Source organism: Aspergillus homomorphus, assembly GCF_003184865.1.
Source record: "Aspergillus homomorphus CBS 101889 unplaced genomic scaffold BO97scaffold_15, whole genome shotgun sequence".
In the NCBI taxonomy this organism is placed as follows: domain Eukaryota; kingdom Fungi; phylum Ascomycota; class Eurotiomycetes; order Eurotiales; family Aspergillaceae; genus Aspergillus; species Aspergillus homomorphus.
The window spans coordinates 13536-39362 of NW_020291901.1; the positions used below are offsets into that span (position 1 = coordinate 13536).

A 25827-nucleotide genomic window follows, 5' to 3' on the forward strand; every position below is an offset into this window, starting at 1 on the left:
ATGTTTGATATGTCTGAGACATGAGTTAAATGCATAGTAGTACTTTTACTGCGTAACTGCGCGTCTACGTCCTAACTCGTTTCTCCCAGCGCAGGATACCTTTGATCGGCAACCTACACTCAATATCAATCACTGAGTATCAAATTCACGGGACCTTGTCGTGATTATCAAATGTCCCTGCTATCAAGAGCGCCGCGAAGGAGTGTTTGAGGAATTAAGGTCTTGCCCAGGCCCATTCATCCACAAGTACCCTTGATGGGTAGGGTGCTATCCCGATTGGGCTACGGTCGATGTCAACAGGTCCTGTGATTTGAAGCCGATGTCTGCCGCCTGCTGATCGGGGACTGAACCTCGACTGGTACGGTCTCCATCAACTTACCAGCGCTCTATCTACACAGGCCTTAAGCCTAGGCGTACATTTCATTGGTGGGGCTCGAACCTAAGCGCTCAAAGTCAAAAGGTGATGGCTGAAGCATGTTGCAAGCCTAAGGCAGAAGTTCTTTGTTAAATGACGAGATGCTGGGCCTCTTGACCAAGATTTCAGTCTCAACCTTCTGAGACTCTATCTAATCACGTGATTTAGGCTTAAATTGTCTGGGTTACAGACCTTTTTGTAAATAATTAATTAGATCCATATTTTCGTAAATAACAGTATAATCTTCCGTAAGTATTCTAGAGTAAAGATAATCTACTTATATACTGTCCTCATAAAAATAGTGGTACTTTAATTAGGTCAGTAAATAAGAGTTACAGCAAAACAGTTCACTTATGCGCTAGACTAGTGGTGATGCCGCGGATCGTCATGGAATGTTGCTCAATAATGGATCTCTCATACCTTGGCGCGTTTACAATGTCCCCATCATTGACTCTCATGAGAGGATGATCTTCTCTGGTCCCGCTCATGGCCCAAGGTTCGCGATCTAGGCGACAAGTGGGTCATTGATGATCGAGCCTGACGATCAGCCCCGGCAGCCTTTGTTTGCTCACGTCAAAACGCAGTTCGACATCACCCCTCACCGCTGCAATTTCCGAAAAGGGAGAATCTTCCTATCGCTGGGAGCGAGTTCTTCGTAAATGCTCTTAGACGAGCGGGAATTAGACTTTGATTGCGCTCGTCGATCGCAGTGTGGAGCCCCGGTTCGCGAGTCAAGCTCGGCTTCGCGCCAGCTATATGAGGAGCCACGACATCCGGATGTGAGGGGTGATTTCGTCGCGTCTAGGGTATTGTTTGCTTTGCTGATAGTTGATTTATCTCGTTAAGCTCGTACTTCTGCCGTGGCTCTATCCTGGACTCGTGGGGAACAGCTGTGATAAACGTCTTGACAGCATGGGCTCTTCGGGGGATCGCACGTGGGAGTTCATCGTAGTCGGTGGTAAGTGCCGCGTGGAGTGTAGATTGTTTGTTCTGTGTACTGACCTGAAGCAGGGGGTCCGGCGGGCTGCGCCCTTGCCTCTACTCTCGCCCGCTCCGCCAAACGTCCACGAGTCCTGCTGCTAGAAGCCGGTCCTCGGAACGAAGATCTCGCTCTCCGCGTGGATGGTCAGCGATGGTCGACGTTTCTCCAGGGGGGCCTGAACTGGGGATACAAAACCACACCCCAGAAGCACTGTAATGGGCGGCAAATTGACTATTCGCGCGGCAAGGTGCTTGGGGGCAGCAGTGCAATCAACTTCGGCGTCTACACGGTGGGCGCCCGCGATGATTACGACCTGTGGGCTGCGCTGGTTGGGGACGAGACCTTCGGCTGGGAGCGGATGAAGGCTCGGTTTTGTGGCCTCGAGACCTTCGATGGCGCCATTGTTGACCCGAATCATGCCAAATACGCTACTCCGCAAGCCTCTAATCATGGATCCTCGGGCGCATTGCGGGTGGGCTACGCTCGTGAATGGGAGCAGGATCTCCCGCTCATGTTGGACGTGTTCGAGCAGGCGGGAGTGCCTCGAAACCCGGATCACAATTCGGGCGACCCAATCGGCATGGGGTTGATTATCAACTCGTCCCACCAGGGTCGCAGAGTGACTGCGACGGATCTTCTCCTCGGTGCACCGGAGAACTTGACAGTCATCACCGAAGCACCCGTACAACGGGTACTTCTGGGGGGCACTAAGGCCGTAGGCGTGGAGTCGAACGACAGACACTGTACGTTTTGTTTATCTCACGAAGTACATGGATAAAACGCTGATACGGCCGCTGCAGATCTGGCCTCCCGCGAAGTGATTCTGACGGCAGGCTCTCTGGACACGCCGCGGATCCTGATGCATTCGGGTCTCGGACCAGCCGACCAGCTCCAAGCATTCCAGATTCCCGTTCGGAAGGATATGCCTGCCCTGGGTAAGGGTCTGCGTGATCATTTCTTCGCACCACTGTGCTTCAAGCGCGACCCGGCTACCAACGACCGCAATGCCTTCTTCGGCGACCCGGCCGCGATGAAGACCGCCATGAGACAATGGGACAAGGACGGCACGGGTCCTTGGGCGCGACACTCGTGCCAGATTGCCGCCGGCTGGCTGAAGTCCGACCGGCTGGTGCAGACGGCCGAGTTTCGAGCTCTCCCACCGGACGTGCAAGACTTTCTGCAACGCAAGACGGTGCCTCATTACGAGTTTCTGACGCATTTCCCTTTGCACCTTGTTGCGCCGGAGTGGCCGCCGGATTACAGCTACATCTGTATGTTGGTGTTCTTGATGAACGAGCAGTCCAGCGGCGAAGTGCGGCTGCGGTCGTCGGACCCCAACGTTCCGTTGCTGTTCGACCCCAAGTTCCTGTCGCACGAGTTCGACCGCCGCGCGTGCATTGAGATCTATCGACACGCGCTGGAGGTGACGCGGCACGCGTCCTTCCAGAAGGACGTGGTCGAGACGGTGATCGCGCCGGCGTCGGACTCGGACGCGGACATCCTGGAGCACTGGAAGAATACGTTAGGGTCGAGCTGGCACATGACGGGGACGGCCAAGATGGGGCGGGCGGGCGAGCGCGATGCGGTGGTGGACAGCCACTTCCGGGTGATGGGGACCAGCAACCTGCGAATCGCAGACATGAGCGTAGTGCCCGTGCTGACCAACAACCACACCCAGGCGACCGCCTACGTGACGGGGGCGACGTGTGGCGACGTATTGGTAGAGGAATACAATTTGAACCGGGAGGTTGCGAGATTATAGTTGTTGGTTCAACGAAATAGTAGCATTATATATCCAGCCAACGCATTACCCCGGATAAACTTAGTACAAGAGCTATCATCTCCCACCCATGCACCCACTAACCCACTCCCACTTCCCATTCTTCCCTCAATATTAGCCAATAAACAAAGAAACCTAATAAATATAGCGGAAATGCAAATTCTCGCGATCGGTACGATCCTCAAACGCATGCGCCAAATGGTCATCAGTACCGTCCTCGGCCGGCCCATCGAGACTCAGCCCAGCCTCGCGCAGGAGACGCTCCTTCTTCTTATTTTGGGAGATGAGGTAGAAGCGCAGGAAGAGAACAGCGAGGGTCATGGCGGAGTAGCAGCCGAGGTGGACGCCGAAGGCGATGAAGTAGCGGGGGGCGTCGCGGTCGAGGAAGACCTGGGGGCCTTTTTGCATTGATTATTAGCCAGGATGACTCGAGAATAGAGCTGGAGAAGTAGAGCACAAGCACACAGGTTCCAGAGCATGAAATAAACCCCAACAGGGAAACATACCAATGGCATTACCAATAGCCCACGAGACGAAGGTGGCAGCGACGACAGTCGACTTCTTGGTAGCGCCGGCGATATTGCGCGAGACCATGGACAGACACAGGTTCTGGGCTGACCAGAAAGATAGCGTGATGTAGTAGCTGATGAGAAGGCCAATTTTGGTGTCGAGGCCTTTCTTTTCGACGGTCATGAGGACGATGGTGCCGATGAAGGATCTATTCATCTTCCAGTTAGCATATGCAAGACTCTCGATGGGGTATCGTGAGCATCAGAATCAGCACCCCTCACCCCCGCTCAAGAAAAGAAGGAAACATACGGAATAATGAACCCCAACATCACCAAAATATTCTGGCCAAACCGCTTCACCAAAAACGCCGAGGTAAGCAACACAAAAATAATATAGAACCCCAACACCATGGCCAACAGCTGGGTCTGCAGCTCGGTGAAATCAAACCCCGTGATGATGATGTTGGCGAAGGCGCCCAGCCCACTCGTCGGTAAGGTGGTGAAGATCTGGATGGCGCAGTAGCAGTACATCTGCGGGTCGCGGAAGGCCTCCCACATCTGGTAGGCCCGGAAGGTCTTGTTCTGCAGCCCGGTCTGGTTGGCGCGCACGCGCTCCACCATCAGGTGCTTGTCTTCTTCGTTGAAGCATTTCGCTTTCATCGGGCTGTCGGGCATCCACCACAGCACGAAGAAGCCCCAGAGCACTGAGATGCAGCCGTACGTGAGGAAGAGTGCTTGCCATGATTTCAGGGCCGTGGGACCGTGTTTGCCGATTAGGCTGAAGCAGTAGGCCAGTAACCCGCCGACGATTTGTTGGCCGCCGTTCATCATGTACCTATTCGGGTTCAGAGGTTAGTACGTGAGGTGAGGGAGTGGGAGTGGGATGAAGTTGAAGACTCAGGACAAGAACGAGGAAGCGAGGAAGACATACCAATAGGTCACAGTAGAAGCCTGCTCCTCACGCTTATACCACATCCCCGACAACAGCACAAACGAAGGCTGACACGCTGCCTCAAAGATACCCAGCAACGTCCGCACGGCCACCAGCCCAGCGAAGTTCTTGCACGCGGCGTGCAGCGCCAGGATAGTCCCCCACAGAATGATGTTGATCCCCAGGTATTTGGCAATGCGGACGCGCTGGATGATCCAGTTGGTGGGGTACTCGACGATCAGGACGGCGATGTAGATACAGGTGGTCAGCCAGGAGTACTGCAGCAGACAGTCAGCACCATGATTGTTGAAGTCAGCCCGAGAAGAAAACACACCTCCTGGCCCTGCAGCCCCGTATCCTTGCGGATGCCCATGATCGAGGCAAACGACATGGTGCCCTTGTCCAGCGCCTGCAGGAAATACGTGCAGATCATCACCACCAGCACGCGGCGGTCGATCATGCGTCGCAGCCGCCGGCTGGTGGCCTCGTCGACATCGACCCGGCCCCGCGCCGCATACGCCTGGATTTCCTCGTCGACCCTCGCCGCGTCGATGCCCTCCTTCAGCCCGTCGTCGGCCGGCGAGAGCACCCGCTCCACGTGCGCGGCCGCCTGCGCCGGCTTATCCTCGCCCATCTCCTTGGACGAGACGTGTCGGTGAGACAGCGTGGTCTCGGTGATGTTATTCTCCGCCATATTGTGCGTGCGGATGGATCAAAACGATGGGGGAAGGGGGCAGGGGGAGGGGAACAAGACCGGCAGGGGGGATGCAGCCTTTTAAAGGAGGCTACCCAACGCAATGCACGAAATGTCAATGTGACCTCGTCTACATCTCGTTTATATTTCTCTTGGCCAATCCTTCTCGGGGACGGATTTTCACGCCAATGGGGAAAGGAAGTGGTAATGGTGGGAGGCGAATAGTGGTGGTGGTGGTGGTGGTTTGCTTTACTGCATCTTCGTCTTCGCTTAGGGTTAGGCACGACATGGGTCAATTGCCTACCCCATGGGCAAAACAGAGTGCCAGTCAGTTTACGCGGGGGCGGGTCAAGCCGTCAGCAGAAAACCTGCCAGCGAGTAAAGTGGGAATTACCCGGCGGGGATGAATTGACCCGAGAAACGCGGGGAAAAGTCTTGGAAAGGAGCTTCGCTCGAGTCGTGGATGCACCCCTGCGCCAATCGCTGCTGCATTCGGGGAGGGGGCGGACTTGGCTGGCAGGCTTGCTCGGCGGACTCTGGCCCGAATAGATGGTGGGAATGGGGTGATCGGATCATGGATTCAATGCGGGGGAGAGCCAGGTGGCCAGGGCTTGCTACTTGTACTGTACTTCTACCGGGTATTGTGGCAGAGTTGCGATTCTTCCTCTACCTTCACTCTCCCTCCCTAACCTTTCACTTCACATACTCTCTCCCTCCTGTCTCCTCCCTCTACCTCCCCAAGTTCTCCCTCCAAACCACCCAAAATGGCGACTCCGATCCCCCCGCCGCAAATCCGGCAAACCATCGACCTCCTCATCAACAACCTGATCAACATCCACGACCAAACAGGCGAATTCCTGCTGCACCTGCCCGACGGACGGATCATCGACACCAAGTCATGGCACGGATGGGAATGGACGCACGGGATTGGGCTGTACGGGATCTGGAAATACTACGAGCTGACGGGCTCCGAAACGCACCTGCAGACACTCCGCGACTGGTTCGCGGCGCGGTTCGCAGAGGGCGGAACCACCAAAAACATCAACACGATGGCAGTGTTCCTGCCGCTGGCGTACCTGTACGAGACCACACGCGACATCACCTACCTCCCCTGGCTGGACGCCTGGGCCGAGTGGGCAATGCACGAGCTGCCGCGCACGCGCCACGGCGGCATGCAGCACATCACGTACCTAACCGAGAACCACCAGCAGCTGTGGGACGACACACTCATGATGACCGTGATGCCGCTGGCCAAGATCGGCAAGCTGCTGGGCCGGCCCCAGTACATCGCCGAGGCCAAGCGCCAGTGTCTGCTGCACCTGCAGTACCTGTTCGACGCGCGCACGGGGCTGTTCTTCCACGGCTGGCAGTTCCACGACCAGGAAGATGCAGGCGGAAAAGTAGGCCATCATTTCGCCGAGGCGCGCTGGGCGAGAGGCAATAGCTGGATTACGATGGTCATTCCCGAGATCGTGGAGCTGCTGGAGCTAGACGAGCACGACCCCATCCGCGTGCATCTGCTGAGCGTGCTGGAGGCGCAGTGCGCGGCCCTCAGGAGGCTGCAGGAATCCGACGGCTTCTGGCATACCTTGCTGGACGTCAAGGACTCGTACGTCGAGGCTTCTGCCACGGCCGGGTTCGCGTACGGCATCCTGAAGGCCGTCCGCAAGAGGTATCTGGGCAAGGAGTATCGCGTGGTGGCCGAGCGCGCCATCCAGGCCGTTGTCGGCGCCGTTGACGCCAAGGGCGAGCTGCAAAATACCAGCTTCGGCACGGGCATGGGCGACAGTCTGCAATTCTACAAGGATATCCCACTTACGGCGATGCCGTACGGGCAGGCGATGGCCATCATGGCCCTGGGCGAGTACCTCCGGGGGACGCTGTATTAGATCTATAGAAGCAAGCGTGGCATACATGGTATATAGAGGCGTGTACAGATTCAATAATTTATTCAAAACCTCAAGTCCTTAAGCAACTGTACCCAGCTCATTAAGCACCTTAAGCCATAAACCAGAGGTAAGCGTCCCGGGGGAGAACCCCCGGACCCCCCTTTTCTTTCAGCTTCCCAAGCACCTCAATCCACTAAGAAAAGCAATCACAACTGACTCCTGAACCAGATAGTCTGCGAATTACACCATCCAATCAAGCCATTCAATCCCCACTCCGTCCCAATCCCACTAGCCTTATGCCCCCCAAAGGGCACATGCGGCGCGACATCGAAATGCGAATTCACCCACACCGAACCAACCTGCAACCGATCCACCAACCGCCGCGCCTGCACCATATCGCGACTCCAAACCGAGGCACTAAGTGCATACTCCGAGTCATTCGCGCGAGCAATGACATCGTCCTCGTCCGACCATTTCAGCAGAGGCAGGATCGGCGCGAAGGGTTCCTCGCGCACGACCCGCGAGTCCTCCGGCGGGTTATCCACGATAGTGGGCTGGATGAAGTACCCCTTGTCCAAGTGCGCGGGGAGGTCGCCGGCGGCGATGGTCTGCAGGCCCGCGGCGTGCGTGGCGGAGAGAAGATCGCTGGCCTTGTCGAATTGCATGCGGTTCTGCACTGGCCCGAAGAAGGTGTCCGGCTCGCTGCCGTCGCCTACCTTCAGGTTGCGCACGAATTGCACCAGCTTGTCACGGACGGTGTCGTAGATCTTCTCGTGCACGTACAGTCGCTTGATGGTCATGCAGATCTGCGAGGAGCAGATGAAGGCGATGATACCGATCTGAGTTTGAATTCCACGGTCAGTCGGTCTAGCTAGCCCCACACTGGAAACCCAGCTTGGTGGGGATCTAAATCCGAGACCTGGGAACTGATCTTCACTATCCCCACCAGGCCGGAAATGCACCCCAAACAAGAACACCTCAAGCTATTGTAGGGGAGGGGGGAGAAAGAACGAACCTTAGCAACAACAGCATCAACATCCACATCCTCACACACGATAGCAGCATCATTCCCACCCAACTCCAACGTAACCCTCTTCATGCCCCTAGCACACGCCTCCATCACCTTCCGTCCCGTGGCATTGGACCCCGTAAAACTCACCTTCTGAATCCCAGGATGCGCCGTCATCCACGGCCCCAACTCCTCGCCACCACTAAGCACCTGCACAACCCCCGGCGGGAAACACCGCGCCGCAAGCTCCACCAACTTGATCGCGCAGTAAGGCGTATACGGACTGGGCTTCACGATCACCGTATTCCCCGTATACACAGCGGGCACGATCTTGCCCACCGCCAGCAACACGGGATAATTCCACGGCACAATGGCCGCGCACACCCCGATCGGTACGTATCGCTGGATGATCTTCCGGTCGGCCGTGTCCTCCAGCGTGGATTCGGGGATCTCCAGTGTTGGGATCGCGCGCGTCCAGCGGATCGCCATCTCCACTTCGATCTGCGCTTGGCTGAGCGGTTTGCCCTGTTCTTGCGTGAGGAGGGTCGCGAGGGCGGTTTTGTGGGTTTCCAGGAGCGTGGCGTAGGTTTCCAGGAGGCTGCGGCGGTAAGGGATCGTGGTGCGCGACCAGCTTGTGAAGGCGCTTTGCGCGGCCTCTACCGCGGTGTTGAGGTCATCCTGCGTTGAGATGGGGACCGCTGGGTTCGGTGTGCTGGTTGCTGGGTTCAAGCTGTGGCGTGTTGTTGGGGTGGTTGTTGCTTCGTTGTTGATGATGTTGTGGAAGGTCTGTGGTTAAGTAGGAGTTAGGGCTGGTGGGACTGTGAGGGAGGTAATGGGAGAGGTACTGTTATGTCGAGAGACATGGTGGATGGGTATATCGGTAGTTGTCTGGGTTGCGTTCGAAGATGGGTTGCTAGTCGAGGAAAGAGAGAAGGCGGGGGGTTTATATCCTCGGTCCTACGATTGCAGTCCCGACTCGTGACACAAACAGATTTACAAGGATGCTGCACGACTCTAACCCGTGTAGGCTGAGATTGGCATAAGGCTGGTTAATCCTCATAGTTCGGCAGGCCAACCAGCCAACATTGGGTGCGGCCTCACATTGACTTTTGGAGATCGGCACAGTGCGGGGGTGATATTTGCTCGCCAGGCTTAGAAATCGAGGGCCTCGTCTGGACTACTGCTTTGGTACACCTCAGCTCAGCTCGACTCGTTCTCAGCCTGTATACCCTAATTCACTGTGCACCGTGGCTTCGTTTGCCCCCAAGGTCCATGAGCCAAGACGGCCAAGACAATGGCGGCAAGTGCAGATAAAAACGCTGTCGCCGTGGCCTCACCTGCATCGTCCTGTTCACCCCCGAGAAAAAAAAAATAGAAGAACAACAGGAAGATGAAGGACGAGAAGCACGAGACAATTATTCAGGCAGTTCCGACGGCCTCGCTGGAGGAGGCCGGCGACTCGCATGAGTTCCTTGCAGCCGAGCATGCCTTGACATTCTGGCCCGCTCTCCGACAGCACTGGCCAGCGGTAGCGTGGGCATTATTCATGAACCTGGTAAGAGATCTGGTGCCTTCCGCGACGATCACCGACTGATTATCAATTATAGGCGACGATCTTGAAAGGCATTGTATGTGTGGCGCTCTCACTTGCGGAACAAAACCCTAACAGATTTACGAGTAGGATGGCGGCATTGTCAAAGGCCTGGTCGGGCTCGACGTCTTCAAACAGAACTACGGTTACGAACATGAGGGACGCTACATCCTCGCCGCCCGATGGCTGTCTGCCTTCAACTACGCCAACCTGCTTGGAGCCATTGTGGGCGCTCTCTGCGCCGGCGTCGCCTACGACCGCTTCGGGCCGCGCATCCTGCTCATCGTGTGCTCCTGTTTGTCGATTGGCTTCATCTTCGTGCAGTTCTTCAGCCAGACCCCTGCCCAGCTGTTCGTGGGCGAGCTGATCAACGGCTGCGTCATTGCCTTCTATCCTATTTGCGCGTCGGCGTACGTGGGAGAGGTGACGCCCCTGCCGCTGCGTGGCTTCGCCGCGACAATGACCAACCTGGCCTTCTCCATCGGCTCCCTGATTGCCTCCGGCATCCTCAAGGGCACGACCTCGCTTGATAGCGACTGGTCCTACCGGATCCCCATCGCCACGCAATGGGCGCTACCGTGCATCATGTTGGCCATCGTGCCCTTCTGCCCGGAACCTCCATACTGGCTCTGTCGGAAGGGCCGACCCGACGCCGCGGCCTCCACGCTGCGGCGTCTCACCACCGCGGGGGTCGACATCGGCCCCCGACTGGCGCACATCCAGGAAACCCTACGCCTGGAAGCCAGCTTCCAGCAGAACATGACGACACGGTTCGAATGCCTGCACGGCCCTAACCGCCGCCGCCTGTTGATCTGCATCATGGTCTACTGCATGCAAGCCTTCACGGGCAACGTCTTCTTCATCAACTACGCGGTGCACTTCATGGAGACGGCCGGCCTGAGCGCCTCGCATGCCTTCTCCATGAACATCGGCCTGAGCGCCCTGGGCCTCCTGGGCACCGTGCTCTCCTGGCCGCTGCTATCGTACATCGGCCGCCGCACCATGTACCTGGCCGGCTGCTCGGCCCTGGCGGTGGTCTTGTTGCTGATCGGCGTGCTGGACGTGATCCCGCGGCACACGGCCACCATCTGGGCTCAGTGCGCGCTCATGCTGGCCTGCACCTTGGTGTACGACGTCAGTCTCGGGCCCTTCTGCTATGTGCTCCTGGCGGAGGTCTCGTCGGTGCGATTGCGCGGGGTGACGATCGGGCTGGCGACCGTGAGTTGCTTCGTGTGGTCGGTCGTGTTTGCCGTCGTGATCCCGTACGCCATGAACGAAGACGAGGGGAACTTGGGCGGGAAGTTGGGGTTTCTGTTTGCGGGCACCAGTGTTGTCTGCGCGGGGATGTGCTTCTTTTGGTTGCCCGAGACGCAGGGTCGGACGTTCGCGGAATTGGACGCAATGTTCGAGCAGGGGGTGGCCAGTCGGCGGTTTCGGCGGTGTGTGGTCGTGATCGGGGAGTCGGAGTCGGTGGTGACGAGGAGAAGTGTCGAGGGGAGCAGCAGCGAGGGAGACGTTGAGAGAGATGTTGAGAATGTGCGCGGTGCACAACTTGGAAACAGAACAGCGAGAAATCAGTCGGTGCATAAGCCTAAAGAGGAAAAAGCCGAGGATGTGTGATTTTGGAGGGGGAATAGGCGAGGGATTATTAATCCCTTCCGGATTCAGTAATTCTGCAGAAGAAAATTTAGAGTGCTGACTTGCTGATTCAGCCGGCTTTTATGCATAACTAGTTAACTCCGTCTTCTTCTTCTTTTCTTTCTCTTCGTCTCGAGTCATGAAGCAATGAACCACACTTCGGAAACTTAGTCCTCAATTGAGTTCGACTGTTTGCCCCGTTCACTTGAGGCTACAACAGAAATCATGACTTCATTCCAGCCCACCCTACCGCCCTGTCTTTACTGTGGCGTCTGAACTGCCGCAGCTTCCAGATCAAGCTTCCCGGGCCCCGTTCCACTGCATAATTCCAGTATTCCACGCTTCCTGCCCATCACCATGCCCCATCCGGCCCGGTATCTGTACCCTGAAGCAGCAGCTGCCCCGAATTTCCTCCGTCACAGACTCTTCCGGCTCCACTCACCCGCCGAGCCGTGGTTCGACTCTCCGCCTGCAAATGGTCGTGACGAGAGCGTTGGGCAAACCCCTCCCCCCCGGGGCCCTCACTGCATTCGGCAGGTACCTAGGCAAACGGAGAAGCATGATTTCACTTCTCTCGAGAATCTTCTTTGATGCCCCTTGCGGTGCTTCGTCAGCAGAAGAGTGCTTGATAATCGACTCTGGGTGCCCCACCAGCAGCAGAGAGTATAAAGCTGGCTCGACCGCTGCCGTGAATCGTTAAAGGGCAAACCCAAACCCCAAATCACAATCACCATCATGTCTGAGAACAAGGCACTCATCTTCAAGGAAATCCCCACGGGATACCCCGTCCCCGGACAGCACATTGGCCTCGAGCCGGTCTCCTATGACGCCAATGCTCCTGCTCCCGAGAACGGCATCTTCGTGCAATCGCTCTATGCCAGCTTCGACCCCTACATGCGCGGCCGCATGCGCCCCGCCGAGGTCAAGTCGTACTCGCCTGCCATGGCCCTCGGCCAGCCCATCGACAGCGCCGTGATTGGCAAGGTCCTGCGGTCCAACAACGCCAACTACAAGGAGGGTGACTTGATCCAGGGCTACCTCCCCATCCAGTCGTATATCTCCGTCGGCGCCGAGAAGATGGCGTACGTCAAGCGCCTGGAAAACCCGCTGGGCATCGAGGACATCCGCGTGTTCATCGGCGCGCTCGGCATGCCGGGTCTGACGGCGTACTCCTCGCTGTACGAGATCGGACAGCCCAAGAAGGGCGAGACGATCTTCGTGTCGGCGGCCAGCGGCGCCGTCGGCCAGCTGGTCGGCCAGCTGGCCAAGCACGAGGGCCTGACCGTGATCGGCAGCGTGGGCTCGGACGAGAAGTTGGAGTACATCACCAAGGAGCTGGGCTTCCACGGCGGCTTCAACTACAAGAAGGAGAAGCCGGCCGACGCGCTCAAGCGCCTGGCGCCCAACGGCATCGACATCTACTACGAGAACGTCGGCGGCGAGCACCTCGAGGCCGCGCTGGACGCCATCAACAACTTCGGCCGCGTCGTCGTCTGCGGCATGATCTCCGTCTACAACGGCAACCCCTACCCGATCAAGAACATCTCCTACGTGCTCACCAAGCGCCTGACCATGCGCGGATTCATTGTGAATGACCCCGGCATGGGCGACAAGTACGCCAAGGAGCACCAGGAGAAGGTGCAGCAGTGGATCAAGGACGGCTCGTTCAAGGCGCTGATGCACGAGACGGTGGGCATCGAGAACGCGGCCGAGGGGCTGGTCGGCATTTTCTACGGCAAGAACAAGGGCAAGGCGGTGTTGAAGTTTTAATGCATGTATATATTAATTAGATGAACATATCTTCTACTATTATGACTAGCAAATACACTAAACATTAATATTTCCTTCAGTCAACTCAATCAAATTCCCATCCCTTGCCTTTCCCAGCCCTAGGTACGTGTACTCCTCCATCGAACAATCTAAATCCGAATAATCAAAATTTAAAGCTTCTCCCTATGCCCCCCCACAACCCCAGACCCTTCCTCCTCCTTCCCCTCCCTCTCCCCAGACCTCGACCTCTCCCGCGAAGCAAAAACCTTCGTCCTCCCCCAAAACACGCCCGCCACATACCCCAGAAACACCACGCCGGCAACAACCGAATAAACCACCACGCCCGCCACAGAAACCTTAGGACTCCCCACGCCGCCAGCAAACCAAAACCCCAGCCCCCCATTCACCATTCCCAGCACGATCGCCCCGCGCCCTACCCACCGATGCATATACCCGAACACGCTCTTCGCGGCCTCGCGCTTCCAGTGCCGGTGCTGCAGGTACCCTGCCAGCGGCTGGAAGAGTACGAGGACACCGACCAGGATGATCCCGATGATGGGGTGCGCGTGCTTGAATGTTGCGGTTTCATCAGCGAGGTAGACCCCTGTGCCCAAGCCGACGAGCGTCAGTATTGTGGTGAAGAGTTGGAGGGGGGCGTGGGTTTTGGGGATGTTGTATGTCAGGCCAAGGGGGATGGGGAGGGCGGCTAGCGGGTAGAGGAGGGTGAAGGCTAGGGACATCATTACTGCGTGGGTGATTAAGAGCGAGTGGGTTTTGGATGCGGATGAGGGTTGCGGGGTTGTTGTTGTTGTTGTTGTTGTTGTGGAATTGGTGGAGGGGAGGGCGAAGGGGTTGAAGTCTGTGTTATTGGTGGTGGTGGTGGTGGTGGTGCTTGGGGCGGAGAACTGCGCGGCACGAAGGTCGACTGTTGTGCTGCCCATCTCTGTGTGGATGACTATTGGGCTGGTTACTGAGGTCGTGTTGAGGGAGTCGCCGCTGTGGTAGGCCCAGATGAAGGGGGCAGAGCTTGAGTCGGGCGCGTAGGTCGTCTCGGACGGTGATGACCAGCTCGATAGGCAGTTTGTGCACGCTATGTTGGCCGTCATGATCCCGTCGGTTATGTTGCTTGATGGCAGGAGGCTGGCGTGTGCCAGCTGCGTGTATTCTGGCTCGATGTGCCCGAGGCCTAGCCGGGGCGATAGTGTCAGTTCTGTGGACGACGCCGCGTATACCACGAAGATGTTCGAGCCTGCCATCCGTGTGCCTTGCCCCAGAGCTACCCATTGCATTGTTGCGGGTGCGCGGATCTGAAGGTAGATTGGTCCGGCATTCTCCTGGGTTGTGGTCTCTGGGACCGTGATGCTGTAGGTTAGGTCTGGGTGGGAGGAGGAGGGCGAGAAGGAGACGATGTTGGCGGTTGTGAGGGGGGCTGTGGTGGCTGTGAGTTCTCAGGTCAGATTGGGGTAGTTAGGTGCGAGTGCTTACCCAGCCCCAGGAGAGTCTGGAGAAGACGGATCGTGCGCATGGTGTGGTGCGGACGAGGTGGTTCAATACAACGACTAGTAGTAGCGGTTCACAACCCTGGCCCGCCACCAGGCATCATCCCTCCTTTATATCGATTTGGCGGTCAAAGTTTCATTATGGCTGGCTCTTGGCTCAAGGGGATTCCTGCACAAACCAATTATCGAGGCCTGGGCAATCATCATCGTATCGACCTGTCGACTGGCGTCCACCAGAACGTGAGCCCTTCTTCCGGTCTGGGCATTGCGCTCCAACTGAGACCTCAATCTTAGCAGCACGCACCAATCTGCGTTAGGCAATCGCTAATCCCCCCCTGCTCGAGTCGCACAGGTCTCACTCTCATCTTGCCCAAAACACTGACATCTGACAGCGCTTCATTCCACGGCCAGTCCCTTGCTGCGCCCTTGCATCAAGGTTTCCTTCCCTTCCATCTTGGCTGGTATCGACTCGGGGGTGATTGCAACCTGCGAGGCGAGGGGACCGCCCTTGCACGGGGATTGTCTTTGAAGTGGTTTCATGGAGTGGGGAATCCCGGTCTTTTTTTGTGTTGTCGCGTTGAAAGAGACAAAGCTGGTTGAGAGGGAGAGTTGGAGTCTGGTGTTCTGGCTTTCAATAAACAACTCTTGATATCAATGGTTGCCCCGCTTTGACTTGGCGCTAAACCATTCTGGGCCACGATAATGGATCGGTCTCGCAGCCAGATTCCTTCCTCCCCAACAACGGTTTCTGATTCTGGTACCTAAACAATGCTGCAGTGTTCGAATTCGATTCTCGAGTTCCTCTGCCCTGCAGTGTACAAGTACGCCAGCCAGGGCATCTATCACCCATGATGTCATGAACAAAAGATGCGAAAGCCATGCCGTAGCAGTAATACGAGCACTCACGTCACGGCACCAGATAAGGAACTGGATACCATGGTTGTATGGCGACAATGCTCTGCGCGGTTCAGTCACCTGCATTCTTGTCACAATGAAAGCTACAGTTGAAATTGTCTATTTATATCTGTGGTCTTAAGACTAAGGCTAAACATGGGAGTGTTCTGTCACAACGGTTTCCGACGCCACAAATCCTAGATCACTCAGATCGCTGGTATCAACTGCTCTACCTTGTTCGTACACACAAGCACCTTGTGGACCACATTCTAGTGGACACAAGACTTCCTCATGGGGCTTCACAGATCAAGAACCGTCTGAAGTATCAGCAATGACCATGGGTCAGTTCTTGCAAGATGTCACTCATTCCAGGCAGCAATCCTAGTAACCTCACTAGGCTGTGGATTACCACGTACCTCCTAATCTATTAAGTCCTAACATCCTCCTCTCCCTCTCTCCTAATCTCTTTCCTCATAAACACCTCATGCAACCAAATCACCTCCCCCTTCAACGATAGCTCCTTATACCTCGGCTCCTCCTTCCAACCCACATACCCAGCCTTCTCATACCACTCCTGGATACTGAAATCGGGCATCGGCTGGCCCATACGCTCCCAGATCCCCCGCCAGTCCGGACCCTCCTGGTACATATACTTCTTGCTCAACGCCGTCAGCGCAACGTACCGACAATTCGGCTCCTGGGCCGCCAGCCTCTCCGCCAGGTACATCACGTGCCGTCCCAGACCCGCGAGGCGGTACTCCGGAAGAATGAAGAAGGTCTGGATGGCGAGGACGGATCTGTCGGCGCGCGCGAGGTCGGGGTCGGGCGGTTCGCAGTAGGCGTCCAGGGAGATATGACCCGCCCGTGAAGACTCCTCGGCGGTTATGGGCCTGCCGTGATCAACATCGGTGACGACAATCCAGAAGAGGTTCTTCAGGCCCTCCGAATTTTTTTGTCTCCATTCTTGGAGCTTGTTTGGGTGGTAATCCCAGCCGCAGAGGGATCGTTGGCGTCGGAGTTCGTGTAGTTGGTCTGGGTGGTTGAGGTCGATGGGGTCGAGATAGCAGGGACCCCGCATTGTTGTGTTTGTGTAGCTTATTTGGTTTCGCTGGAAGTTATAGACTAGATATGACTGAGAAGGGCCTGGATGATATATCTGGAATGTTCATGGGTGACACGTGGATATTAATATTGCAGAGCACGGACTAGTGCTGACTTACTAGCAGCTGATACTAAGCACTAAAATGGCGTGGCTTCCATGCTTAACCCGACTGCAGGAAGGATTCGATTTGAATGAGTGCCCATTTCCCAGCCGCAGTGTTCGGCCTCGGACTAAGCTGATGATGTCGAATTCCGAGTCTAAGCCGTCCTCCGCCGATAAGCGCCGATAAGCTTCCCTCTACTGACATTTTTATCTTCTTACATCGCCCACCACTCACAACGGCTAGTCTCATGCTTCGTCGCAACGGAAAGCCGACCTCCTGCGAGCCATGCCGGCTCTCTAAGGTCCGCTGCGACCATGCTACCCCCATATGTCGCCGTTGTCACTCTCGAGGCATTGTGAACCAGGTCAGTATGACTCATTTTTTTGGGCTTCACCACTGACAGCTGCAGTGCTACTACCACCCCGCCCCCTTGACGCGAGTCAGGGATGGAGGTATTGGACGGCCTCGTGCAGCTCAACACCGTGGCGCCCATCGCCAGTCTCTGTTGAACGTGCATGACTTGAGTCCGACGCCGGAGGTCGCGAATGTCTTGCCTGAGACCGGCTCCGACACCAAACACAGCCAAGACTCGGAATTCTTAGGCTCAACGAGCTACCTGTCCGTCTTCAAAGAGACCCCGCGCGGGATCTCAGGGAAGGCAAACCGATCTCTCTACACCGAGTTCGAGTACTGGCGCACCGAGCATGCCTATGCATCCTCACGGCTGATCCGTCTGGCCTCCGCCATGGCTTTCCACCGGGAGCAGATAGATTGGTACCATCGCGTAAGCCGCTTCACGGTCGTCCCAGCCCCGCTCATCCTGGACTCGCTGGACCGAGTGCAGGAGTACATCCGGCGTCACCCCTGGGATGTAACGAGAAATTGGAAGGGACTGTACGAGCAGATCACGGCCGCGACCGGACGGCCCCTCCACGTCTCTAGGGACATGTCCCCGGGTGACTTCTACGCGCAATTCACCGGGCCGAACCTGCGGTGGGAGTTCATCGCCCTGATCCTCACCTCGTCGGGTATTAGTACCATGGTACGGTATCCGGGTCACCACGTGGTGGAGCTGGGGACTGGGGAGAAGATGACCGTCGAGATGTTCATGAAGGAGATGGTCTTGGCCAGTAACGCGTGCATCGAGATTAGTAAACAGTTCGGCCACGTCAATGATCTGATCTTGTGGGCACGGTATATGCATGTTCATTTGGCAATGGAGGTGCTGGGCGATACCAGTGAGCTTGCCTTTTTGCCATTGCTCGATTGCCACTAATCAGAGAGTAGGTGAGCGAATGTACAGTCTTTTCGGAGACCTAATCTCGAACATCTACACCATCGGGCTCCACCATCAGCCCTTACGTGATGTGCCTTTCTTCCTGGCGGAGACAAGGAAACGGATGTTGGCTGTCGCTCATCGCACGGACAAGAGCCTTGCCACCCTCATGGGACGACCTCCCCGTCTGCCGCATCAGTACTGCGATGCAGCTCCGCCGCTTGACATCGCGGATGAAGATCTTTTCCTCGACAGCGCCTCGCTGAATGCCGTACTAGCAGGTCTAGACGATCAAGGATGGCACCGCGAAGCGAGGTTCATGCCCGCAACAGTGATGCGCATTCGCCATTTTCTGTCTACGCTTCGTGAACAGGTCCTCGAACTATCCCTGGGCAACAAATCAGCCAGTGACTATGGCGAGCGTGTTCTGTACAGTCTCCAACACGTTCCTACGCCCCAAGTGCTAACAACAGCGCCAGGAAAACTTACCACCTATGCCAAGAAGTCTCGAACAAGATCCCCTCGCGCTTCCACTATGACCCCCTCTGCTGGAACAGCTGCGACCTGATGGAGTCTCTCGCGCGAATCCTAATTCAGTTCGACTACCAATTCAGCGTCCTGCACCTGCAACGCATCCGCTGCAAAGAAAACAGCGACGCAACCGGAGACTTGATGGACACCTCCCTGCAGGTCCTAAACATGGTCATGGATCTGACGCGCAACTACCAGTCCCACCGAGTCCAACGACAGTTCGCTTGCATCGTACGCTACCCAACCCGCACTCTTCCAAAGCAACACTAACAGAGACAAACCAGTACCTAGCCTACGGCATCCCCGCCGCCGGAATCCTGGTCACAGAGCTCCACAGTCACACTCTCGCCAATCGGCCTTTCCCTGCCTCCACCCCACGCTCGGAAATCATCCGCTCGCTGAGTGTGCTGATCGCCTGGGTGCAGAGCACTGAGATGCCGCCGTCGGCCACTGCCGTTGCAGCGAGGGAGCTGACGAAAGTGATTAGTCGGCTGCTGGACGATGCGTTGAATCATCAGCATGGGGCCAGTGTTGCGGTTGCGGAGCAGGCTGAGAATCCGGCTGCTGGTCCGCTGGTTCGGGATGCAGACGAGTTTCTGCCGCAGGGGCTTGGGGAGGGGTTTCATTTGCCGTCTGAGGCTCTGGGCGTGGGCTTGGCTAGTGAGGAGTTTTTGAGTTGGTTGGATGAGTTGGATTTGGATATGATCTCTGGGGAGAGGTTCATATAAGCTCTATACATTGCTGTAAACCACTTCTAACGACTGGACACCCCACCCCGGCGATCGTATGCAGCCAATAGGAAAAACAGCACAACACAGGTGGTCTAGCAAGTGGAATCCACATCATGGATGTATCCGAACACTGAGCCAGTCATAGTCTTACCAATCATACACTGACAAGACAGATCTTTGTGCCTTAGTGTCATGCACGATGCTTCCCCGGGGGGCTGACGTGCAGCTCGCGTAGATGAGCTGAAAAAGGAGAAGGAAGCAAAAAAGCAAAAACAAGCATTTATGAACCCGTCCCCGCCTTGTCAGCCATTTCCCTCTCCAGTCCAACATTCTGCATATACGACCCCCGACCCCATGCGTTTCGATTGTTGGTGTTGTTTCCGGGAGAAGGGAAGGCGCACTGCGGACGCTAATGCTGGTCCTCCGCGGCCCGTCAGGCTCGACCACCCGTCTTTTCCTCCTCCCCAACAACAGCCGAGAAACCACCAAGCGGTGGCTGTTCGCCTCCTCAGATCAGTGGTTTGTTGTCAAAGAAAAAGTCTTTGATAGAGCCTCGAACTTCGCGTGTGTCGGTACCTCGAGAAGAAGAACGCAGCCTCAGCAAGCCTGAGGGCAGTCACAAGGATGATGACGAGAATTACAACAACAATGAGAATAACGGCACCGACAGTCCCAACAATGAAAACACGATCCACAAAAGCGACACCGATGATAGCGATCATAGCGTATTGAAAGAACCCGAGAAGCACAAAGAGCCAACCACCGTACCAGCAAACCTCTGGAAAGTTGCAGAAGAGCAACTGGACGAAAAAAGCCGCAAGTGGCTTCTGCTGAACCGGGAGGAACACACTACCGACTCTGTCGAGGAAGCGCTTGCGAAAGTCATCAGCGAGGTCGAAGACAAGTACAAAGATCATCAGAAAGGTGGTCTACGCATCCGGGAACGCGGCGACGGCGCCGGTCGATTCGATGTCCGTGGGTCGGCGAAGAAGGTTCTCGTGTCGGTGCTGCAGGTCCAGGACCTGATTAAGACTGTTGCTGGGTTTGATCCCACTGGCCATGGTATGCGCGACCTTCCAACAACATGTAGCGTGCTAACACGCAGCAGCGTCCACTGCATGGTCCGTTGTCTCGTTTGGGCTCACGGTAAGACTGCACTACAACTTCATCTTCTGACCCCGAGATTGTGCTAACCATTATGTTGATGACAGCTCGTTCGGAACGATATCGAGCGGCGAGACGCAATCATGGAAGCATCGGAGTTCCTCGCCAAAGTCCTAGCTTATCATAGTATCATTGACCACAACTATCGACAGGGAGATATACCAAGCCCAGCAAGACTCGGGGATGCCCTTGTAGATTTGTATGTTGCCGTTCTCCGCTATGCAGCGGAAGTCCAAAGAACGAAGGAGGAAAATATTGTTGTACGTCGCGAATTCTGCCCGTGGATTCATCCTCACTGACATTTTCTGTAGCCCGGGTGGGAAAGAGTATAACGGCTCTCGTTGACAAGCCTCTTGAACGCTCAAGTCTGTCGTAGAGCAGCAAAGTGCCATTGTTGATAAATGGAAGGTGATCGTCAGAGATGAAGGTAAAGGAGCCTATATTACTAGTGAACTAAGAGTAACTTCATTTAGATCAGAAACGGGCAGAAGGTATATTGATGCGTATTGAGGAGATGGCTAAGCAGGTGCACAGCATTGATGTCAGGACCAATGGTGGGATCTCAAAAGCATGATTTGATACATGGTTGCTGATTGGACTCAGACCAGGAAGAACTTGAGATCCTCGACTGGCTTTCCAGGTTTTCTTACTCTAGCATACACAACCAAACTAAGCAGAATCGCTCACCTGACACTGGAGTATGGTTTGTGGACTCAAGCGACCTATACCAAGAGTGGAAGTCCACACCTGGACATCTTCTTTGGCTGCATGGTGCTGGTAAGCATTTCCTGTGCACAATTTATGCCCCTGAGACTAACTGATCCCATCAGTGGGCTGCGGTAAATCGGTCCTTGGGTAAGAGACTTTCCTTTAAGTGGTAGAGCTAGAACTGACTATCGCCAGCTCTACGATAATTCCTCACACTGATGCGTACTGCCGGTAAAATTCGTCGAAAATATTGGCTTACTGGTACTTCCAATTCAACGATAACGGAACACAGAGCATGGAAAGCATGATTCGATGTCTCATACGTCAAATATGCCCCAAGCCCCTTCCAAAGTCGATTCGGACAGTCTGGGAAGATCATCGAAGGAACCGAGACCCGGCTGGGACGGTCTTTTGGACATCCTCGATGAAGTTATAGATTCATCATCAGCAGATGTCTTCTTTGTATTTGATGCTCTAGACGAATGCCCTGCCGAGATCCGAGAACGGCGTCTCTTAGCTTTCTTAGATGGCCTGACGAGAAGACATGCGACCAAGCTTCATCTGCTCGCTACAAGCAGACCAGAGCCTGATATTCATGGGATCTTGATGCAACACAAATCATTCGGACTCGAAGATACTTTAGGCGACGATGTGGAGAGGTTTGTGCAAGAAAAGCTAAAGACTGGGAAGCTGAGCAGATGGGAGGACTCAATCCTTGAAAAAATTAGGAAACAGCTGCAAGATGTGCCAGAAAGGTAAGACATAAGTTGATTATCTCTCTTGCTTATGGTGATACATCTTATTTAGGCGATTCCGCTGGGCTGACCTGCAGATAAAGCGTCTTGAAAAATGCCATATACCACAAGACATCGACGAAGCACTGGCGACAATTCCTGACACCCTGGACGCGACATACCAATCAATCCTTGAAAAGGAGATCAGGCCCAAGTACCACGATGCAGTGCAACTAATTCTCACTTGGCTTACCTTCTCCGTGAAGCCATTGACTCAGGAAGATGTCGCACATGTTGCCGGATTTCCATCCCCTGATAGTGTGATCGAAATATGTACAACCCAACTGGTGACTTTGAATACATCAGATGGGACAATCACATTGGCCCATTTCTCGGTCAAGGAGTTCCTACTTTCTGAGCGCACATCGAAGGTGGCTAAATGGTATCACATGTCCGAGATACTCGGGCATCGTGCAATACTCAAGCAGATATTCTCCCACCTTCTCGCAGCAGATGATTTGTCAACAAGGGCTGCAATGGACAATCCATTGCTTTCTTACAGCTTTGAGAACTGGTCCAATCATCTGAAGAGGCTGGAGAGCATCTCACCTTACCCTTCGCCGGAATTATATCCAATGATCCTGGAACTCTTTACCATGCGTGCTGATTTTCTGGATAGAATGAGTTGTGTTCGAAAAGTACCGGTCCTCGGAACAAGCGATAATGTTTGCGAAGTCGAGTCACCAATCAAGCTGGCTATCCTGTTTGATTTGGTACATTTAGTGGATCTTTTGCTCCCATGTAGGCTTGACACCATAGCTGAACGCACCGTTGTAAGATTCTCGATGGAAGAAGCGTTGGTTCTTGCGACTATGCTCAGTAGATCTTGTTTGATACTGCTGTTGCAACGCGTTATCATGATCTCAGACGAGGACGCAAGGAAGATTATTAACGGGCTCTATTCTGAAAACGTCGAGAAGAGGAAACTCGAGCTCCTCATAGGCCTGCTCTGGAACATGGGTGCGCTGTATGGTGTTAATGAGGGCAATTGTGTCCATCCAGCCGTCCGCCAAGCCATGGCGCGGAACAAATATTGTGGGGATGCGCTTCTGGAAATATGTCTCAATCGCATGGACAAGGAAATATTTCCGATAACGGAGAAGTTCATGAAGGCTGTGGTATATAATAAGAGATGTGGCGATAAGGTCCTCGAAATCTTGCTGCGGTTACGAAAGAACGAGATCCATTTCACAGAGCCGGTAATGGACATTGTGGTAAAGAGAATACATCGCAATCCGAGGCTGGCAACTCTAGTTCTGGAAAACAGAGACAAGATCACTTGTCTGAGTTCCCACTATGCTGAGGTCTTGCAAAGAGAGCCGGTCCTGAGCACTTGGAATTGGCTCTTGCGGCGTACGGTAAGGACATGATGTTGGAAAACACGGTTCTCCTTGCAGCGGCTGGCAACTCCTCTGCCGGAAACATGGTTCGCTATCTTTTGTCTGGAAGGGAGACGAGTGCCATAGCGCGACAGTAAATCATTCTCGTCGCAGCAAATGCGCGAGGCGGACTTGGTCCGATCGACTTTCTATTGGATGAATGGGGCCCACAGTTTCAAATCAATGAACAGATCATGATGGCTGCCGTCGCAAACCCTGAGGAGGGACTGGCCATTCTCGAGCTATTCCTCGCCAGGCAATAGGCCGGGTTCGCGGTCTCAGAAATGGTCCTTATTGAAGCTGCATCGAACAACAATGAAGACGTGATGCAGTTGCTTATGAACAACGGAGGCTTGCAAATCCCGATGCGTGAGGAGTTAATGGTTACGGCGGCGAGCAATAGATTCGCAGGCTTATCTGTGCTTCGATACCTCCTCCTGCTTGGGCCCAAGCTTAGGGTGTCTCCGCGTGTACTTGAGACAGCCGCAGGAAACCCGTGCATCTCTAGTGAGGATTTTGGTCTTGTCCTTGACAATTTCGAGGAAGCAAAAGTACCGGACAGCGTTTTTGTTGTGGCTTACGCGATCGCTGATAATATGAAGTTACTATTGGACCGTTCAGACAACAATGCCCCAATGAGAGGAATTATCGACAAAAGGGGCTCGGAGATCGAATTGAGGGCCTGTGACACACTTCGACTGTTTCTTGATCGGCAAATCCTTGTCGTGGACGAATGGGTTGTTGGAACTCTTGCCGGCAACCGTCTTGTCTTTGAATTGTTGACAGATAATGTTCCTCAATTCCCAATCAACGAAAGAGTCATTGAAGTGGTAAAGGATGCAAGTGCCATCGCTAATTTACTTGAGTTCATGACCGGCATGTTGACAGAGGAAGTCATGAAAGCTATTGTCGATTACTCAATCATGACCTTAGAGGACTTCCCTTCTCTTTCAAAAATGAACCTCTCAAAATTCCCATCACCGAAGATGTCCTGATTTACAGCGAAGCGGATTCAAGGAGTACTCATGGTTCTGCTAGAGCAAAAGCGAGATCTCGACTACCAGGGGGTTTTTGAGGAACTCTGGAACGAGTGGAATTCGGCGTCCAGTTCAATCAAGCGCGAGACACTCTGCACCCTGCTAGGGTATTGCGATGTCGAGATCGCCGAGGGTATGGTCGCCAGCATTATGGCTACTCCTGACCCAGAGAAGGGAGGTAGGTTGATCGAGCTTCTTTACTTCGCCAGTGAAAACGACGTCCCGTTCTGCTCGGAGGCGATGGAGCTCATTTGCAGTATACAATCTGCGGAGGTCGACCAGTGGCCTTGGGGAAGCATGTACACCATCCCGGAATTTCAGAGGGGTTGGGAATACGGTGAAGAGGAATCCCAGATTGGATAAGGACTCGGTGGTGTCGCTTTCAAATCTTTTCGGCACCGAGCAATTGTCAGGATAAGCTTGGCTGAAGATGTTAAGGGGTGGGTGTATGTTTTCTTCGTCGTTTACATGTCCTTTGCATCTCAGAAAAACGATCATGACAAGAATCCTTTCTACGCAATATGTACGGTCAGATGTAGAGCCGTTAGTGGATTATGTGGCCTTATGTCTGTGACTATACCATCGATCATGATCCTCCGTGTGCACAGAAGACAAGATGGGAGAACGGAACTAGTCCGCGGCGAAACCAATATCAAGCTCAATCTTTCTGACTCCTAGCCTTCAGCTCCAATTTCCGGGGTTCCCTGCGATGAACAATCAAAACCCACATATTCAGATTCCTATAAACCACAATAAGAAACATAGTCCCCTTGTCGCAGACTTCAAAACCCCCAGGAAAAGCCAATCTAGATCAAATCTTCACACATAAGCCAGGAAGTTCAACACCTATGACTATTTAATGCCCCATCTACCCCCATATATAAAGTAATAAACGCCCCATCATACATACAGTAGAAGCCCTCAACACACGCGAGCGCAGCACGATGTCCCGGGGCCAGCATGAACACTATCTTCGTTCCGTATTCAACAGCCGCAACAAGAATGAGAAAGGCTTGCTGCGTGCTCTGCGGAGCCTGCAGGACCATGGCAGCGGCATGGTCTTTCGAGTACTTCATACTTTTGCTCAGAGTAGCCTTGAGGCAAGGAAGTACATACAGGACATGCATAGAGCACCCGAGCTTGCAGCGATTACGGCTACAGCTTAGTTCTATTAGCCAGTACTGTTATCCCGACTCGACGGCGACGGAAGGTAAGTTTATGACAGTGCTTAGCTTAAGACTGCCGTTAAAGATGGAGGAGCGGCCTCGAGGGTTCCGTGCATGCCATACCGCACGATTTGTGGTCTAAGAAGTCAGATGCGCGCCCAGCTTGCCAACAACCACATTCAAGCAGTCACTCATTCCAACGGCTGATCATTCTCTTGTAATTCACATTGTGATA

The 25827-nt window shown here is 54.6% G+C and overlaps 10 protein-coding genes across 10 annotated transcripts; 6 read left to right on the forward strand and 4 right to left on the reverse strand.

The window, feature by feature from the left end:
• Window positions 1-1327: 1327 nt before the first annotated feature.
• BO97DRAFT_450791 (GMC family oxidoreductase) lies at window positions 1328-3159 on the forward strand (the record flags this gene model as incomplete). The annotated part of the gene is made up of 3 exons (XM_025698946.1): window positions 1328-1373; window positions 1427-2140; window positions 2198-3159. 3 exons carry the CDS (start codon window positions 1328-1330, stop codon window positions 3157-3159), a joined length of 1722 nt encoding a protein of 573 aa, XP_025551974.1.
• A 153-nt stretch (window positions 3160-3312) lies between these two features.
• BO97DRAFT_434000 (putative 2-ketogluconate transporter) lies at window positions 3313-5251 on the reverse strand (the record flags this gene model as incomplete). Its single annotated transcript, XM_025697644.1, has 5 exons — window positions 3313-3575; window positions 3684-3895; window positions 3997-4521; window positions 4618-4895; window positions 4952-5251. 5 exons carry the CDS (start codon window positions 5249-5251, stop codon window positions 3313-3315), a joined length of 1578 nt encoding a protein of 525 aa, XP_025551975.1.
• A 711-nt stretch (window positions 5252-5962) lies between these two features.
• BO97DRAFT_450795 (glycoside hydrolase family 88/105 protein) lies at window positions 5963-7240 on the forward strand. Its single transcript, XM_025698947.1, has one exon. It carries the CDS (start codon window positions 6076-6078, stop codon window positions 7198-7200), a length of 1125 nt encoding a protein of 374 aa, XP_025551976.1. The 5' UTR covers window positions 5963-6075; the 3' UTR covers window positions 7201-7240.
• Window positions 7241-7406: 166 nt separating this feature from the next.
• BO97DRAFT_367622 (aldehyde dehydrogenase family protein) lies at window positions 7407-9100 on the reverse strand (the record flags this gene model as incomplete). Its single annotated transcript, XM_025692666.1, has 3 exons — window positions 9055-9100; window positions 8216-8995; window positions 7407-8039 (listed from the first exon to the last, which is right to left on the reverse strand). The coding sequence occupies exons 1-3, from the start codon at window positions 9070-9072 to the stop codon at window positions 7407-7409; spliced, it is 1431 nt and encodes a 476-aa protein (XP_025551977.1). The 5' UTR covers window positions 9073-9100.
• A 15-nt stretch (window positions 9101-9115) lies between these two features.
• Window positions 9116-11420, forward strand: BO97DRAFT_450800 (putative MFS alpha-glucoside transporter; the record flags this gene model as incomplete). The annotated part of the gene is made up of 4 exons (XM_025698948.1): window positions 9116-9764; window positions 9817-9837; window positions 9891-11239; window positions 11363-11420. The coding sequence occupies exons 1-4, from the start codon at window positions 9600-9602 to the stop codon at window positions 11418-11420; spliced, it is 1593 nt and encodes a 530-aa protein (XP_025551978.1). The 5' UTR covers window positions 9116-9599.
• Window positions 11421-12173: 753 nt separating this feature from the next.
• BO97DRAFT_434004 (MDR family NADP-dependent oxidoreductase) lies at window positions 12174-13208 on the forward strand (the record flags this gene model as incomplete). Its single annotated transcript, XM_025697645.1, has 1 exon — window positions 12174-13208. One exon carries the CDS (start codon window positions 12174-12176, stop codon window positions 13206-13208), a length of 1035 nt encoding a protein of 344 aa, XP_025551979.1.
• Window positions 13209-13293: 85 nt separating this feature from the next.
• On the reverse strand, window positions 13294-14900 carry BO97DRAFT_469991 (cytochrome and DOMON domain-containing protein; the record flags this gene model as incomplete). The annotated part of the gene is made up of 3 exons (XM_025699899.1): window positions 14694-14900; window positions 13509-14646; window positions 13294-13357 (listed from the first exon to the last, which is right to left on the reverse strand). The coding sequence occupies exons 1-3, from the start codon at window positions 14731-14733 to the stop codon at window positions 13294-13296; spliced, it is 1242 nt and encodes a 413-aa protein (XP_025551980.1). The 5' UTR covers window positions 14734-14900.
• A 927-nt stretch (window positions 14901-15827) lies between these two features.
• On the reverse strand, window positions 15828-16755 carry BO97DRAFT_405115 (uncharacterized protein). The gene has a single exon (XM_025695115.1). It carries the CDS (start codon window positions 16677-16679, stop codon window positions 16029-16031), a length of 651 nt encoding a protein of 216 aa, XP_025551981.1. The 5' UTR covers window positions 16680-16755; the 3' UTR covers window positions 15828-16028.
• Window positions 16756-17053: 298 nt separating this feature from the next.
• On the forward strand, window positions 17054-19341 carry BO97DRAFT_469993 (putative transcription factor; the record flags this gene model as incomplete). The annotated part of the gene is made up of 5 exons (XM_025699900.1): window positions 17054-17170; window positions 17216-18044; window positions 18094-18511; window positions 18562-18844; window positions 18898-19341. The coding sequence occupies 5 exons, from the start codon at window positions 17054-17056 to the stop codon at window positions 19339-19341; spliced, it is 2091 nt and encodes a 696-aa protein (XP_025551982.1).
• A 415-nt stretch (window positions 19342-19756) lies between these two features.
• Window positions 19757-24789, forward strand: BO97DRAFT_450808 (uncharacterized protein; the record flags this gene model as incomplete). Its single annotated transcript, XM_025698949.1, has 11 exons — window positions 19757-19908; window positions 19940-20406; window positions 20453-20490; window positions 20556-20768; window positions 20987-21062; window positions 21149-21285; window positions 21339-21363; window positions 21509-21971; window positions 22024-23368; window positions 23653-24232; window positions 24392-24789. 11 exons carry the CDS (start codon window positions 19757-19759, stop codon window positions 24787-24789), a joined length of 3894 nt encoding a protein of 1297 aa, XP_025551983.1.
• Window positions 24790-25827: the final 1038 nt, after the last annotated feature.

What these genes read in the sequence shown, in the direction of transcription:
- BO97DRAFT_450795 (XM_025698947.1), top strand. Translation starts at nt 6,076, where the DNA reads ATGGCGACTCCGATCCCCCCGCCGCAAATCCGGCAAACCATCGACCTC.
- BO97DRAFT_405115 (XM_025695115.1), bottom strand. Translation starts at nt 16,679, where the DNA reads ATGCGGGGTCCCTGCTATCTCGACCCCATCGACCTCAACCACCCAGAC.